Here is a 17,427-nt window from a genome sequence, read left to right as displayed (position 1 = left end):
GATTTATGCACGCATACGGTCGGACAGTCATAGACAGCGACTTTTTTTATACTATGTAATGATGATGTTCCGTAGATCATTAGCTAAGAAAACAAAACAAATACGACATACATACAAATATTTGTATTCATGAGTATGTTATTGATCTGGTTTTCATAAAGTACATATTAATGTATGAAATGTTTTTTATAAGTATTTGCTTAGGACTAGATGGCGCAGTCTCAATTGTCCAGGGTCTATATTTTTAATTATATTTTGTCAGTGTATTACTATTCAAAAATATAGCGACTGCTGATACCTCCAACAGGTGAGGTAAGCTATATACTCGTCCCAATCCAGTTATATGAAAATATCTGTTTCAAATACAAACAGCAATATATCAGGTCTCACTGACAACTTTGTTATTATGAAACCCCTAAAAAAGTTTGACATTCCATCAATCATTTGTAAGCCTCCATCTGTTGTGGACCGTCCACATTTTAGACTTGCAATATTAATAAAAGAACTTTCCGGATCATTTTTTATCATTTTGAGCAACCCTTGCATAGCTTGGAATTTTTTAAAATATTACTTTGTTAAGATTCTTGTTGAAATTCTATATATTGTTGGAGTTTATTGATAAATAATTCTCATCTCCATACATATTATTAGTAACTAAAACTTTGTCAGTATTTTCAGTAGAAAAATTGACTTATCATAAGTATCTGTAACTGACTTGGATAAATAAAGATATTATATTTTGATTTTATTCATAATTGACATATATTTTGCCGACCTCGGTGGTCTAGCGGTTTTAAACACCGCCTTATCTCCGATGTACAGCTTCGATTCTTCGCACGCTACAAATATTAGTAATCATGAATAATGACATTTTGGAATGTTCTGGATATTGCACATGTGAATGAAATATCTAAGTATGTATCGTACGTATAGTATCCATATCACAAGCTCTGCTTAGCTCGTAACTAGATGGCGCTGTGTGAATGAACCAGGATATTATTATAATGTATTTACTTATATTCGCATTAAGTAACAGTGAATGTACATTAGAAACAAATAAAACACGAATATCGTCCATAAACATTTATTAATATAATTTATCATTTTGCATATTCCAATATTAGTAATAATACAATTATATTCCACATTGAGGAACATACAATATAAGAAGCTACGTACAGTTGATCTACTAGGCTGCAATACCATATACCCCCTGTCCAAGAGTCACATATAGAGTACATTAAAGATTCCATTTAACCATATGAATTATGTATTATGACATGTTAATAGATATTTTAAAAATCTAAGTTGCCAATCGCAAATACAAGTGGCGTCGTTTCTTATAAAGGCTTATTACAGCGTCTTTCACCAAGTTTTCTATACCGTTAGTCACTTACATTACTAGAACATTTATTTTTAAAAGTTATATACTTATATTTTTTTTTTCTATTTTGTAATATTCGCTACATCCTATTGACATAAGTTTACCACCAATTTTAGTAGCTACTGTTTCTACTTTAGCTTACTTAACTCTACATACATACATTGCAATAGAATAGAACTGCCCCCAAGACGAGAGTCCGTTGGTACAACTTAAAATTTGAAAATAAACGCAATCACCAAGAACACATCGCTAGAGGCAGTTGTCGGGGTCTGATTGGCCGAGCTGATTGTCGAAGCGTACTGATTGGGCAATAAGGCTGGGTGATTGCCCAACCACGTAAGCGGACACTCGGCTCAATCAGAGAGAAGAACTAACGAGCGAAACCAAATCATGAACTCGAGAGCTAATTAAATTTTCAAAACGAATTTATTTATTAATTTTGTATAAAGGTCCAAAAATATTTCCAAACTAAATCTAGGTCCCTGTTTTCGAATTTAGATAGCTAAGTCTTTAAATTAAGGTGTTAAATCAATTGCGAAAGGAAATCAAATGAGAACGCAATAGGTCCATTGGTTGAACGCTGAGGTTGTTGCATCCAGTGGAGCGGCGATCAAGTCGGCTGGCGGGAGCTGAGCGCCGCTTCAGAGGACGTATGTGGGGAGTTTATCCCCACTTTTGGAAGAGGCCCATCCGCTGGCATCGGCAGTTGGACCCCCAGAGATTACACCTGCAGGACGAGGAGTGGCAGCAATCACCGGGCCGGTGGTCGCAGTTCCCCCCACGGCGGATACAGGCTCGTCTGAAAACGTAGATCAGCGACGAACGTCTGAAACCATATCATCGAATGCTATCCTAAGTGTGCTTGGGTATACAAATGTGCATAATGCATGCTGCTAGAGTATTATACAGTCACACTTGTTATCAAACACTATCTAATCTATACTAATCACTAAATTAGTAGTAATATAAAGAGATGTACACCGAAAATTTAGTCAAATAAGGGATAAGATAATAATGATGAATATTAATTATAATTATTTTATATATATGCTAGTCTTTAAGGTATATACAATATGGGTCAATAGTGATACATATATAATTATTAAGTAATCTGGATTAAAATAAATAAAACATAAAGAAATGTGTAGACGACAGTTTTTTTGTAATGCATTAACACAAAATATTTATTACCGATCTTAAAGACTCTTTTATCTATAGACATTTATATTATCAGCAAGTAACTGTGTATTTTACTGAATATCACAGTAATAATTGCACTGTGTGTAGCCGGGTCTAATTGCTAGACAAGAGGAAATATGTCTGAATCCTTTTGAACAGTTTTTTCAATAAGAAATATATACTCGTTTTTAATTTTATTTAGAAACTTTTTAGGAAACGTATAAATTGACACTAATTTGTAGTAACAAAATTTAAACTATACTTTTTTTACGTTACTTTACCTATATCGACGTTATCCATCCTCGTAAATTTTATCTTAATCGTTAATAGTTGATTTATTACTGTAATTATTTATGGATATAAGTTATGACAAAAGAGCAGAGAGAGAGAGAGAGAATTCATATTTTAATTTTGTCGTTGTAAATTATATAAGTTTATTCGTTGAGACAAATATTTTTATTATTTTTAATAATAATAACTTGTTTAATTCTCATGAAAACAGAATAGATGGCAAAACAACACATTCTGGCATTGCTTAAGACATGACCATCCAATTAGCAATTACTAAACTGCTTAATTTGAGTGGTATAAGCTCAGTTCACTGTAAACAATGCAAGTTATGTAATTTCACAAATGGTATCAGCAGATAACAGTTAATTAAATCTTTTGGTTAAGCCGTGTAAATATATTACACGGACTAGTGTTCCGCTCAGACTTCGCTGTTTGTTCATAACATTGTGAATATTGTATGTATTAATATATATCTTTAGGGGGAAATGGGGTTGTTAGTAATATGGCTAGCCATATGATCATAAGCAATGTACCATGTAAGGTTGACCTCCACGCGGTTCCCCCTGGAAACCGTCGTGATAAATTCTTGGCGAATTTGTCACGATGTTGTCACTAACTGACCTGACCTCATACTCATCTTATCATCCTCCTCTGGTGCCTCGCCGGCGTAGACCGTTAGCGCAGGCGGGTGCACCATTCCATTATTATTCATAAAATATATATATATATCTCTTTCATGTCTTTATTCTGACACATACAGTCATATAATAGATTATTCCTAAAAAACAAGACATCGAGAGTCGAAACTTAATTTAAAAGAAGTAGTAACTAAAAAATCGCTTCGTTGATATTTAATAATATAGTTGAGTAAGACAATTATAGACTAACATTGATTTTCTAATATTTAGTTGATGCATTCAGTATATTGCATTGTATTTGGTCAAGTCGTGTATATAATATTACAAGAACTAGTATTAGCTTTGTCGGTGTGTTCATAACATTGTGAATATTGTATGCGTTAATATATAATATTAACTAACTCGGCAAACGTTATCTTGTCAGTTTTTGTACTAATATTTCTAGATAGGGATACCCTTATCATCTTGAGGTATAAATTTAGCATATGACACCAAGAATTTTATAAGTATTCGTTTTGGTAACAAGCAATATACAACAAGATTTTTATATATTAGATATGTTAGTATGCTATAAATTAAGGAAACAAACGTTTTTTGTTTATATATGTATCTAATATACAAAAACCTCGTGTCGCAGTGTTTGTAAAAGAATTTCTCAAGAGATATAGTAACTATGGAGTTTAATTTGATTGTAATATAATCCACCTATACATACATACATAGACATTCCATCTACACAATTATATAAAAAGGATATACAATAAACAATAAAGTATCTATGTTCTTAGTTAAATAAAAAACTAACAACTATAGACATGTCCATCTATATTTTATCTATGATTTTAATCAGCGGTCCGCAACCTTGGTCAAGTCTTATAGTGGTAAAATGAGGTAGAGACGGGTCTCACAAGCTCGTAACTTTGATAGTAGGTGTCTATCTATCTCTGTCTATCTCTATAAAAATAGATGTAATAATATAATATCTTCTAGTAGGTATCTACCTACTAGAAGATATTACAGGAGAAGACTTTAATTTTTAATCAGTTCTAAAAAATGATTGGAGACAGAAATGACTCTATCCTCTTCGGTATACTCATACAATTTCATACTGTGAATTCATAGAGCCTACCGGTTGATTTAAAGGAACGGCTCTATATGTAATTATACTTTATTATATTTTAGTCTATTTTTTACTAAATTTTAGATAATAAATAAATTATAACAATTAACAGTTCTAGATCCCAAGGTGCTGCGGACAGCTGATTTAAACTATGAAATAAATAAATATATTTTAATAGTATCAATAAAAAGGGAGCAACCATACTCACTTTCCGACATCCTGCAGGAGTTGCAGATCTCCGGGGTCCTCGCCGTAATCCTGTAAATTTACTTCAACATCTTCGTCGCCTGCGAACAAAAAGTCATTTTTTATTCTTTATTGTACAGACACATAGGAAATAAATAACAGTAATAAGGTAAAAGTAATGTACAAGGGCGAGCTTATCTCTAAAAAGAGATTTCTTCCAGAAAACCTAAAAAATGTTATAGGAAAATTTGGTTACTAGATCAGCCATACATACGTGTACGAGAAAAGAAAAAAAAAGGAAAAGAATGTATTAATTAGTATGTATTAGTTAGTAATTAGTTAGTATTCATATTTCATTGACATATGTATATTTTATGTAAAAAGATATAAATAATGATCAAGATTCTTACTTAAAAATATTCTAGAAAGCAAACAACTCCTAAACTACGCGAACTACAACTAAAAATAATTTGACGGCAAAAAGACTCCGGTTATCACTTTCCATCACGTACTTTTCATCTCTACCTTGTATATCATGCCAGTCACATAAAAAAATATTTTTAAATTTAGAATTATCTAGCGTTATCTTTTAAAAATAACAAAATAAACCTACTCTTACATATAAAGTTGAATATTATGTAAATCTCAATTATTTTTTTACCCTAAAATGTAATTTAGTATAAAATTAATTACGGTTAGGGCAACATCAAAAATGGCTCCTCCCATGCCATGTCACTGTCCATTGATATTATCCATGAAATTAAATACCATCTGTTCTCTAGAGATTTGGGGGCGTAAAATAAATTCGAAGTTACCCTTGGTCCCTTTACCTAGTTATCTGTATCGACCAGCCCTTCCGGTTTTTATTTACATATACCTACCATTCACAAAAATTAAGGCCAAATCATAATTACATAGTATAAATTTTTCCACTTGACATATTTAATTGTACTGCCACAGAGTTTCACAGAGCGGTAACAAGTCACAGTATTAGTGTATTTCTAGATTATTATTGTAATTTGTATAGTTGCTGTTTTTATTTTTATAATTTTTTTTATGACCTTATTATTATTATTAATGTATGTATTGCATACGTTTATTCCTTGGTGAGTACATTGGTATTATAATGTAATACTCACTGAGAGCATGTAATTTTATAAATAAATAAATAAATAAAATAAAGTCGCTGTCGCTGTCGCTATCTGTCCCTATGTATGTTTAAATCTTTAAAACTACGCAACGGATTTCGAATCGGTTTTTTTTAATAGAGTAATTCAAGAGAAAGGTTTATATATATAATACATGTACACCCGGGCGAAGCCGAAGCGAGTAGCTAGTTATGAATAAATTGTATCATTGTTATTGATTTTCTACAAAATGTACGGGTATTTGAGAGTCTATATCACCCACAAAGGAGCTAGTTTTGTGAACTATGTTTCGGTTGTAGGGTCAGATTAACCTAGTAAATTACAAGATTAGAGTCAACACACCTTAGTTCTCTGGAATAATAATAATATTCCAAGCTAAGCAAAGCTTGTGTCATATCTTTAGATAGTATAAAACGATACCGCTTACACTGTCTAATAAATAAATAAATAACCCTGAATAATTAACACAGAGCCATCTGGTCCCACGGTAAGCAATGCTTGTGTTATGGGTGCTAGACAACTGATATAAATACAGAGATACATTTTTTTGGAAATACACACATAATATACATAAAAAAAACCCAGACTGATACAAACAATCATATTCATGAATACAAATGTTTGTACCATGTGATGAATTGAACTTGCGACTATTGGAAGTAAGGTGGTATGCCATTCCAGTGACTACCGAAGCATAGTCACTGGAATGGCAACGCACGAGTACGTATATACAATTAACACAACGCCATCTAGTCCCATGCTAAGCAGAGCTTGTGTTATGTGAACAACACAACTGATATAAATACTTAGATATTTTTGTAAATACATACACAATATACATAGAAAACACCCAGACCGATATAAACATTAAACAATAATATTCATGAATACAAATGAAATACCGTACTTAAGTCTATAGGCGACGGTAACCGTTTACCATCAACGGTGACATAAGCTTGTGTGTCATAAAATTTCTTTAAAAAAATGTATAAAAGCGATAATGACCATTTTAAATTAAACTATAACAAAGAAAAGAGTTATTCTGGAAAAGCTCGGGATATAAAATGTGCACAATAACATAATATCCAGGAACTGCAAGGAACAGTGGCAGAGAAATATGACATTCATCCCTTATAAAAATAATACTAAATAATAACTTTGAACCAAGTTGTGTGTAAGAGATTGCTTATGGCGATGAGACCGCCTTCCGTATTGCAGTTCGTAAAAACTTCTTTCTTAGTTCTCTATGCATGGTGGCCTTTAAAATATTTTATTTATTCTTCTTATTATTTTGTTTTATATTCTTGAATGTTTTTTTATAAATCTTATTGCCTATATAAATACAAAATTTAATGAATGTAATATATTTTGATCTAATTTATACATTTCATAAAATCATTCTTATTTGTGAACTGTGCACGGTAAGATATTTTATTAGTCTTTTCTTTTAACTTTTGTTACCTGCAAAATTTTATTATTGTAATATATTTCATCATAAAATTTTTCTATTTACTTTTTTATTCATTTGGGAGAACAACAGCTTACACTACATATTGCTATTGCGCGGTGCAACGTCGCGCATTAACAATATGTAGTGTAGTGACGTGCGAGATTCGAACCTCGTGTTGCTGGCAGCTTGTCTATCATTCTTTTTATAAACTTTATATTTTTATATCTATATTTTTATACGTCACTTTTGACTATTACATATTGTTTTGTTACTTTTTGCTGTGAGCCCTTTTGGGAAGAATACACATTTTTGCTAATATTTTGGTTTTTATTAAAATAGTAGTTGTGTTCCCGCTCCAGTAACATTTGCTGGCAGCTTGTCTATCATTCTTTTTATAAACTTTATATTTTTATATCTATATTTTTATACGTCACTTTTGACTATTATATATTGTTTTGTTACTTCTTGCTGTGAGCCCTTTTGGGAAGAATACACATTTTTACTAATATTTTGGTTTTTATTAAAATAGTAGTTGTGTTCCCGCTCCAGTAACATTGGTCCTTCGCATATTTACCAGTAAGTATTGTTTTAATTTTTTCTTATCCTTTCCCGTCATGGAAACAAGATCGATGGCTAGAGCGGCAGTAAATAGAAATACTGCCCCATTTACTCGAGCGGCGGTGTCCGAAGACGCTGCCCCTGTTGTTCGAGTGGCGATTTCTAAGAATTCTGCCCTTATTGCTCACCATCATGAACCATCGGGTTCAAAGGAAACTGTATCACAGTCCTCATCTAGAGCTAAACGTCTGGCAGCCCAGGCCCGGCATGCCCAGACTTTGTATGAAATAAAGGCCGAGCGGGCGGCCCAGGAACTGGAAGCCCAAAGACTCGCTCAGGCTAAAGAATTAAGTTTATTGAAGGAACAGGCCGAAAGAGCTAGGTTAGAGGCAGAAATTGCTGAGATAGAATCGGAGTCAAGGAATAGCTTTAATCCTTCCGTAATAAGGTCTAGGACCTGTTCTTGGGTTCAAAGTTTACCTGACAAGTTCTTCGACGTACCTGAATTACCACCTCAGATACCAATTGAAAATACGACACATTCAATTTCAAATAAAAGTACTCAGGGTGATATAAATAGTATTTCTAGCCAACATGTATTAACATCTTGTCCTCTTAGTACAGGTCCCGCCTCAATTCCCATGGATAATCAAACGTCAGTATATAATATACCACAGGACAAGCAGAAGTTACGGAGTGATTATGATGGTCGCCAGCCGCCGACCACACAGATTGTTACACAGCCGGAAACTTCAACCGAGTCCGATTTAAAGCGTTTGGGTGACATTTTATTAAATTTATCTACAGGAAATAAATATCATAGCAAAGACATTAATATTTTACCTTTCAGCGGTAGGGCTTCTGAGTGGATTGCCTTTAAACGTGCCTACAATGATACGAAACATAATTATTCTGCAAACGAAAATATTACTCGTCTTCGTTACATGTTACGTGGTGAGGCTGCGCGCGCAGTTTCTGCTCGCCTACTGTTATGTGACGACCCAGAAGAGATTATGTTAGCTTTAGAGGAACGGTTTGCCACTCCTGAGACTATAGTTATGGAAGAGTTGTCTATTATTCGCTCACTACCTAGGTTACAAACAGATTTAAAGGATTTAAATTCATTTTCTTGTACTATACAAAATACAATTTGTACAATTAAACACCTTAAACAAGAACATTATCTTTATTCAACAGAAATTTACAATGCTATTTTATTTAAATTAACACCATTCTTGCGTTACATTTGGCCAGGTTATGCAGCATCACATCAATTCCAGGGTACAAAGTTAGAAATATTATCTAAGTTTCTTTCCGAGGAAGCCAGTAATCATAGAAAATTCGGAATACTTCCTCAATATTCACTCTTAAAACCTACTGAACCATTTAAACATCCAAAACGTATTGAATCCTGCAATAACACAAATTTTCTTTCAACCGATTCATGTATATTTTGTTCTTCAAAACACATCATAACAGACTGTACACAATTCAAAAACCTTTCTGTCGCCGAGAGATTTGATTTTGTCACAAAGTCTCGACTTTGTTTTAAATGTTTCGGTGATAAAAAACATAATTGGCGCAATTGTAATATGAAGAAACGATGTAATATTGATGGTTGTAAGTCATATCATAATTATTTACTTCACGGTGCCATTATGACAGCAACGTCAAATAAATTTTCACCTACATGTGTCACAGTTGCAAACGAAATTACCGAACCAAATAGTTCCGTACCTATACCAATTAATTCTTTACAATCTCAACCAAGTAAAAGTTTAAAATTAGAAAATAATTGTACATATACAAATCGTGATTTCAGTAGTACAACTGGGTACACAAATAGTGCCTTACTTAAAATGATTCCGGTAGTAGTCCAAGGGCCATTAGGCAGTATCGAAACTTTGGCTTTATTAGATGATGGTTCGACTGCTACTCTTATAGATGCCTGTATTTCTAAACGGATAGGTCTCAGTGGACCTAAGGGGCATATTCGTGTACAGGGTGTTGGCGGTATGGTTCGAGAGGACGAAGTTGAATATGTAGATTTTAAAATACGCGGAAAATTCGGATCGGATATTTTTACTATTGCAAATGCTAGGTCTATAGACAATTTAAATTTGACATCACAAACTGTTCGGTATTCTGATATCACTAAGTATGATTATTTGTCAGATATATCTCAGGAATTGGTATATGATGGCATACCAACTATATTAATTGGAGCTGAAAATTGGCACCTTAGTGTATCACGTGGTATTAGGTCGGGATTACGTTCACAACCAGTTGCAACGCTTACTAGTTTAGGTTGGGTATTGCATGGTGTCTTTGACAGTCAAACTAAACCCGTCGAAGTTATTAATCATGCTAGAGTTATTGATAAAGAACCTACTCTTAGTTCGTCTCTGAACGTGCTGTTTAGGGGCCAGTTTAGATTAGAGGCACTTGGTGTATTGAAACACCCTCATTCATCTGGCTCTCTGCATGATCGTACTATTCAAAATTTAGATACTACTACTTGTAGGTTCCCAAACAGCAGGTTTCAGACTAGTGGTTTATTATGGAATCGGGCTGATTGTTTATTAATTGCAACGGCTGATTGTTATCGGCAGACCTACAGACAATTAAAATATTTAAAACATAAACCTTTTAAAAAGTTTACCATAAAACTCAAATAACAATTTTTTTTTTTATAGAGATAGAGATTTCGGGTTATTTTTTTTATTAGAGGTTCCATATGTTTACCTATTATCTCACGTCATGAGATTATATGATCCATAGGTATTCTCTCTTCAATAACAATTCAAGGTAGAGTACTAATTCAAAAGATTTGGCATTCTAACATGAATTGAGACGATCTGCTAGATCATGATCAATCTAAAGTTTGGCAAATGTGATTCAACGGTTTAAACAGTTTTCTAAATTCTAAAGTACCTATTCCTTATTGATATCTTTTTGACCAGTTTAATAAAGAGCATATTGAATTACACTAGTAAATTTGCCTACGTTTGTGTTTAAGATATGTGTAATGTAATGAATCGGGGTTCATAATGTATCTAGAGCTTCAGGCAGCATTATTAGCTACTCGTTTTTTCAGTCACTATTTTTTAAAAGAACACAAACTGTTATAACGTTTCTTTTGCACAGACTTTAAAAATATTTTTGGGTGCTTGTGGACTGAAGCTCGAGAATTTTACACATCATTCACGTATTTTACGACGAAATTTGTCATCATCATCTCAGGTAGTATCGTCATCATCATCACCTCGTCTTTCATTGATACCATTATCTGCAGAAGAATTGGCCAAAGCTGAAGAAGACATATTACGTAAGAGTCAGATGGAATCCCTTCATGAAGAGCTAGAAGCACTGAAAGGCAAGTTCCCCTCAAGGCTCGTAGCCATTTAAGGAGATTATCCTCATTTTAGATCCGCGGGGTGTCATCCGTTTACAAGGCAGAGTCGGAGCTTCTGATATTCCAGATTATACAAAGTGGCCTTACATTCTCGATGGCCGTAACTGCACCGTACGTCTTCTGATTTCATTTAACCATTGTCAAGCTGTTCATGCCCAACCAAATCTCGTCATCAATGAATTACAACAAATACACTGGATTCTTGACAACAAATACACTGATTCTTGATTTTAAGGAATTCTCTTCGTGCCACTGTCCATCGATGTCCGAGATACATTATTTTGAAGTCTATACATTTATTCGGCGACCTACCAGCGGAATGATTAGCCCATTAACGTCGTCTATTTACTTTCGTTGGTTTGGATTATATGGGATCGATGTTGGTGACAGTCGGAAGGAGAAAGGAGAAGAGACACGTTGCTTTGTTCGCCTGCTTAACGTCTGGATGTTTTAATGGACCTAGGACCATGCTTCTTTATCCACCTACAGTGCGCTCATATGCCTTAAGCGTTTTATAAGCAGAAGAGGATCCCAGACACGATGTATTCGGACAACAGGACGGCGTTCGTTGGCTCTATTCACCCGCTCTCACACATTTCATTTTAGTTGAATCATTCCAATATCATCTGGTCTCGGTTGTTTTAGATGAGGGTGATTTTCTCAGAAGAAGTGATTACCGGAAGACTCATTGTTCCCGCTCCAGTAACACCTCGGTTCAGGCCATCGTAATATCGATCCCCGAAAATCGTTAGTATTGAAGCTAGACTGAAACGCTGAAAATTTTTCCTCGGCTTTTTTAGGTTTTTTAGATTATTGAATATATTTTCTTTATTTTGGTCAAGGCCACTAAAACACGCAGACGTAGTCACGGACACAGCTAGTATATTATTATTATAAAAAAAATCAATATAGTACTTCCATTGAAACACTTCCGTTCCATTCGTAACTAGAGCTTTTGTCATTTGTTTATCTGAATAGCAAATAGCCTGATTAAATATCAGTAGCTGTAATATCTACATTTAAAACACAATATCCGTACATCCCACGCTGCTCTTTTCGATTTGTGGTTTATTATGTGTAGTAATATTTGATTACTAGTCCTCGTGATTGAGTATCAAAGCATTGCAAACACAATATACTAGACTACAAATATTTATTGGAATTTGCACAATATCACAAAGTAAAGTATTGGTCTATACGGGCTACCCAATACAATGCTTTGAACGTTCTTTTTATTAAACATTTTATATATGTAGATATTAGGTTAGACTCTGTAATATTAATATTAAGATAAAAAAATTGGTACCAGAAAATGATACTATCAATTCATATTGAAAATACTCTTTGTAAAGGCCATTTTGATAAGTTGGGGAATTTTAACTGAAATAATAATAATCTTAGGACAATTCACACAGCGCCATCTAGACCCAAGTTAAACAAGCTAAAACTTGTGTTATAGAGTACTAGATAACTGATACAAATTCATTTTATTTTTCGATACAAACAATCACACTCATGAATACAAATGTTTGCACCATGCGAGGAATCGAACCCGCGACCATCGGAAGTAAATAGGTGTGCTAGACTAGACTACCGTGGCCGGATTAATTGTAACAATTTAACTAGTAATTACCAGGATCGATGTATGAGGCATGCGCCCACTCTGCGGCGAGCAGGACAGCCGCTAGCGCCAGCAGAAGTGCGCCGGCGCGCGGCATACTGTCCACGCACCAACCGCTGCTTGCCTATTAACATAATAAAATACATTTATATGTAGAATTAGGAAAAATCACGTTTATATTCATATTTACTGAGCTCCCGATATTTCAGCAGTGTATACAAAACCTTCATTCTCTCGTTCAAACATTCCATTTGGTGAGTCCAATGTTTCTAAATTCAAAATTAAAAAGTACCTAATATTTAATAAACGTAAAAACAGTATCATAATCTAAATAAAGACAGACATGAATACAAGAATCGGACTGGCCTCGGAGTGCGCAATTTAATTCGTTATTTCCAATCTGTCCATATTGTTTTACGGTGGCAAATTGTATAATAGAAAATATTTTTTCCCTCGCAATTGATTTAATGGTGACGTGATCGTGAATATTTTTAAGAAGAAAAAATATTTCGAATTGGACGGCTCGATGTTCGACGTTCTATTTTTGAATTACTAATTTTCTTTTCAGCAAATACCTAATGGCTTTTAAGACTGATCACAAACGTAATTTAAAATGAAAAATTTTTTAAATATTTATTTTAATAACAACAAAGGTTAGGATGATTTTAAGAAAAGGAATTTTATTTACATGATGCGACTCAGTCGCGGTCGCGCGGTCTTAGTATTTAAAAACCGAACGATCTACATGTAAAATGTCATATTTATTAGTTTTAAATATTGTACATTTCTGTATGTGATGATGACATACTGGCTGAATAGACTAGGCAAAATATTAAATGTTAATTTTAAATTATTTAATTTGATTGAATATGTCACTTATTATAGCAAAATATTGCAATTTTCATCCCAAAGATTAACATATGTAAGTGTTGTCTGAATGCAGCAAAATAGCGAAAATATATGTTTATAATATATATCTCGTATTATATTCATTGACCTTATTGCTGTATCTAACTATCAATATAGATCTAACGGGTTGCCATAGCAACCTCATAAGATCACGTAAACCAAGACAGAGCTTTGCTCTTAGATATCTTCACGCAGTGATTACTATCTTGCTCACGTACTTATGCTTAGGTACAATATATGTGTGCTTACTAACCCCACTATTAAAGCCTTAATGGCCTATAAAACACCATAGCTGCTGCAATTTATTGAGCAGAAAACCATGGTATCTGTACGATTAGACGTGATCTTCATGTATTTTGTAAAGCTTCAGTGATTCACAATAAAATAGTTTTATCTACTCCATCTATGAGACTGTCATGTTCATTGACTAGTCATCATTACATAGAATAAAATAAAGTCGCTGTCGCTGTCTGTCCGTCCCTTTGTATACTAAAACTTCGCAACGTATTTTGAAGCGGTTTTTTAATAGATAGAGTGATTTAAGAGGATGGTTTATATATATAATACATGTACACCCGTGCGAAGCCTGGGCGTGTAGCTAGTATATAATTAAGAAAGTTTTGTATATACGAATATTACTAATATTATAATCACTAAAGTTTGTGAGTATGTGTAAATAGATGGACGTTTGTTACTCTTTCACGCAAAAATTATTGAACTATTTTGATAGAACTTTGCAATTATGAAGCTGATACTGGAGGCGTCAGGGAGTGAAAGAGTGGACTGTTATAGATTCTCCAATGCGTTTATTACTAGAACTTTATATTACAACGCTTTAGCCCGACATTAATAATACGGAACGCTATGAAAATAAACTAAAGATGCGCGTGCGGTTGTTACGGCGTTAAAAATCAGTGTGTCGCTGAGTGCGGCCGGCAGCCGGCCGCAGCTATATTGTCCGACGCCCCGCGCCCCCGGGTCTCCCCGGGGACATCATCGCGCTCGCTGTTTATGGCTTGACCATAGACTCCCCGCGTTGAAGTGCCAAGTTCAAAGCTCTTGACAGGCAAGGGGCATATGGTATTGTATGCCCGGCGAATGACACCCCTCTTCGTTTGGATGTCTGCAACCCTTGCTACGCCGTCTCTTCCAGGCAGGACACGTACAACGCGTCCCAGAAGCCACATCAAGGGGGCAGACGTCTTCTCCTTGATAACGACGAACATTCCCTCTTTCAGCTCGCCATAGGACCGGTGCCATTTGGTTTTCTGTTGGAGCCATACAACATACTCATTAGAAAATCGACTCCAGAAGTGTTGCTTGAGTAGCTCGATGCGTTGGAAACGCTGAAGAGAGCTAGCTCGGCGATTGACGATATCAGGATGTGGCAAACAGATCAGAGATCGTCCAACAAGGAAGTGAGCAGGAGTAAGGGGATATAAGTCGGATGGATTATCAGATAGAGGTGTGAGGGGGCGAGAATTTAGGATGGCTTCTATTTGAATAAGAAGAGTAGCCATTTCTTCATAGTTTAAGTGAGTCATGTCCAAAACGCGCCTAAGATGATGTTTTACGGATCGCACGAGTGACTCCCATAAACCACCGAAGTGAGGAGTGTAGGCAGGTATGAATGAAAAGTTGATACCTATTTCAGCTAAACCCGAAGTCAAGGATGATTGTGTGAGAAGTTTGGAGAGCTCATGGAAAGTTCCAACAAAGGTCGTGCCGTTGTCCGAGAACAGCGTCTGCGGCTTACCTCGACGTGCTATAAACCTGTGTAGTGCTGCAATAAAAGCTTCTTTGGTTAAATCAGAGACAAGCTCCAGATGCACGGCCTTTGTGGCTAGACACACAAACACACAAATATATGATTTTATAAGTTTACAGCCTCTACCTTTGCGGTCAGCTATCAGCATTGGTCCAGCATAATCGACACCTGTTTCTAAGAAGGGAAATTCTAAATGGACTCGTTTTTCTGGTAGGTTACCCATCAAGGGTTGGACAGTCTTCCCCTTGAATCTACTGCACCTAACACATGAACGAACTATACGTTTCGCTAAAATAGTGCCGCCTATTGGCCAATAATTATGTCTGGCGGTGGCTAGTAGTAATTGTGGACCAGAGTGCATGTGTTTTTTATGAAGCATTTCGAATAGTAATTCACATAAGCGATGTTTACCTGATAGAAGGATAGGATGTTTGACGTTGTAGTCGTAGTGAGAATCACTAAGCCTGCCACCCACGCGGATGAGGTAGTCAGAACCAACAAACGGTGTCAATGACAGAAGTCTATTTTTATGGGGTAAATGCTTATTGAGTAATAGTAACTCACGTTCCTCAGGGAATGAATCCTGCTGAGCTGTACGTAATAGAACATTTGTGGCATTATTTAATTCTAATAATGACAAGTTATTGTGTAATTTACTTGCATTTTTATGGCAGTTATTAATGAACCTTAAGACACATGCAAGTACACGTTGTAATTTTGTAAGCGATGAAAATTTATTTATTAGTGATGAAATTAAATTGGTGTTATTATTATTTATTGATAGCTTGTTATTAATATGGAATGTTTGAATTGTTTCTGGTAAATTGGAAGTGTATTTATTTGGATTAGTTGGCCATTGAGAGGAATCTAATTTTAAAAAGGCAGGGCCTGTCCACCACAACGAAGAATTACCTAATAAATCTGCTCTAACACCTCGAGACACTAAATCTGCCGGGTTTGATTTAGTAGGTACATACCGCCAATAATGACAATTTTCTTGTATTTCTAAAACTCGGTGACGTATGAATGGTTTAAGATGGTTTGGTGGAGAAGAGAGCCAGCCTAAGACGATGGTAGAATCAGTCCAAAATACACTACGACTAAATTCAAGAGTAACCGACGTCATTACCTTCATGAATAGTCGTGCTCCTAAGAGCGCGCCACATAGTTCAAGTCGTGGAATGGTGGTGGTTTTAATTGGAGCTATCTTATTTTTGGAAGCCAAAAGACGGACATCAATTGATTCATCGCTAGCTATACTTCTTATGTATATGCATGTACCATATGCCTTCTCCGAAGCATCTGTAAATATATGTATTTCTGTTTTATTTGTTTTGTCGTTTTTAATGCACCTAGGAATTTCAAGTTTATTTAACTGTGGTAGAAACTGTATAAACTCTGACCAAATAATTTCTATGTCTTTTGGGACCCTTTCATCCCAAGAGCATTTATGTATCCACAATTTTTGCATTAATATTTTTGCTTCAACAATGCATGGTGATACTAAACCTAGAGGATCAAACACTTGCGAAATTGTAGACAAAATAAATCTCTTTGTTACTTTATCTTGCGGTGTAATATTAATAGAAAATGATAAATAATCAGTTGAACACTTCCAATAAATACCTAACGTTTTTGCACATTCTTTTGCACTAAGATCTACGCTACTAGATATCTCATTATTTTGGTTTATACTATTTAAAATAAACAAATTATTTGAATGCCACTTTCTTAAATTAAATTTGGCTGAATTAAGTGTA

The 17,427-nt window shown here is 34.7% G+C and overlaps 2 protein-coding genes across 3 annotated transcripts; both read right to left on the bottom strand.

Moving 5' to 3' along the window:
* Positions 1–1,077: 1,077 nt before the first annotated feature.
* On the bottom strand, positions 1,078–13,108 carry LOC131843522 (U8-agatoxin-Ao1a-like). Of its 2 annotated transcripts, none has more exons than XM_059192184.1 (3): positions 13,003–13,108; positions 4,821–4,899; positions 1,078–2,210 (listed from the first exon to the last, which is right to left on the bottom strand). In XM_059192184.1, exons 1-3 carry the CDS (start codon positions 13,085–13,087, stop codon positions 2,048–2,050), a joined length of 327 nt encoding a protein of 108 aa, XP_059048167.1. In that variant the 5' UTR covers positions 13,088–13,108; the 3' UTR covers positions 1,078–2,047. The 2 variants fall into 2 exon arrangements, with proteins under 2 accessions (XP_059048167.1, XP_059048168.1); XM_059192185.1 differs by having other exon boundaries at positions 1,078–2,183.
* A 1,682-nt stretch (positions 13,109–14,790) lies between these two features.
* Positions 14,791–16,683, bottom strand: LOC131843523 (uncharacterized). The gene has a single exon (XM_059192186.1). It carries the CDS (start codon positions 16,044–16,046, stop codon positions 14,811–14,813), a length of 1,236 nt encoding a protein of 411 aa, XP_059048169.1. The 5' UTR covers positions 16,047–16,683; the 3' UTR covers positions 14,791–14,810.
* Between the last annotated feature and the right edge of the window lie 744 nt (positions 16,684–17,427).

The sequence above is a fragment of the Achroia grisella genome, unplaced genomic scaffold (assembly GCF_030625045.1).
Source record: "Achroia grisella isolate CSIRO2021 unplaced genomic scaffold, CSIRO_AGI_Agris_v1 utg3138, whole genome shotgun sequence".
Classification (NCBI taxonomy): Eukaryota; Metazoa; Arthropoda; class Insecta; order Lepidoptera; family Pyralidae; genus Achroia; species Achroia grisella.
Note: the sequence above shows the minus strand (reverse complement) of the source record. Positions and strands in the feature narration are given on the sequence as shown.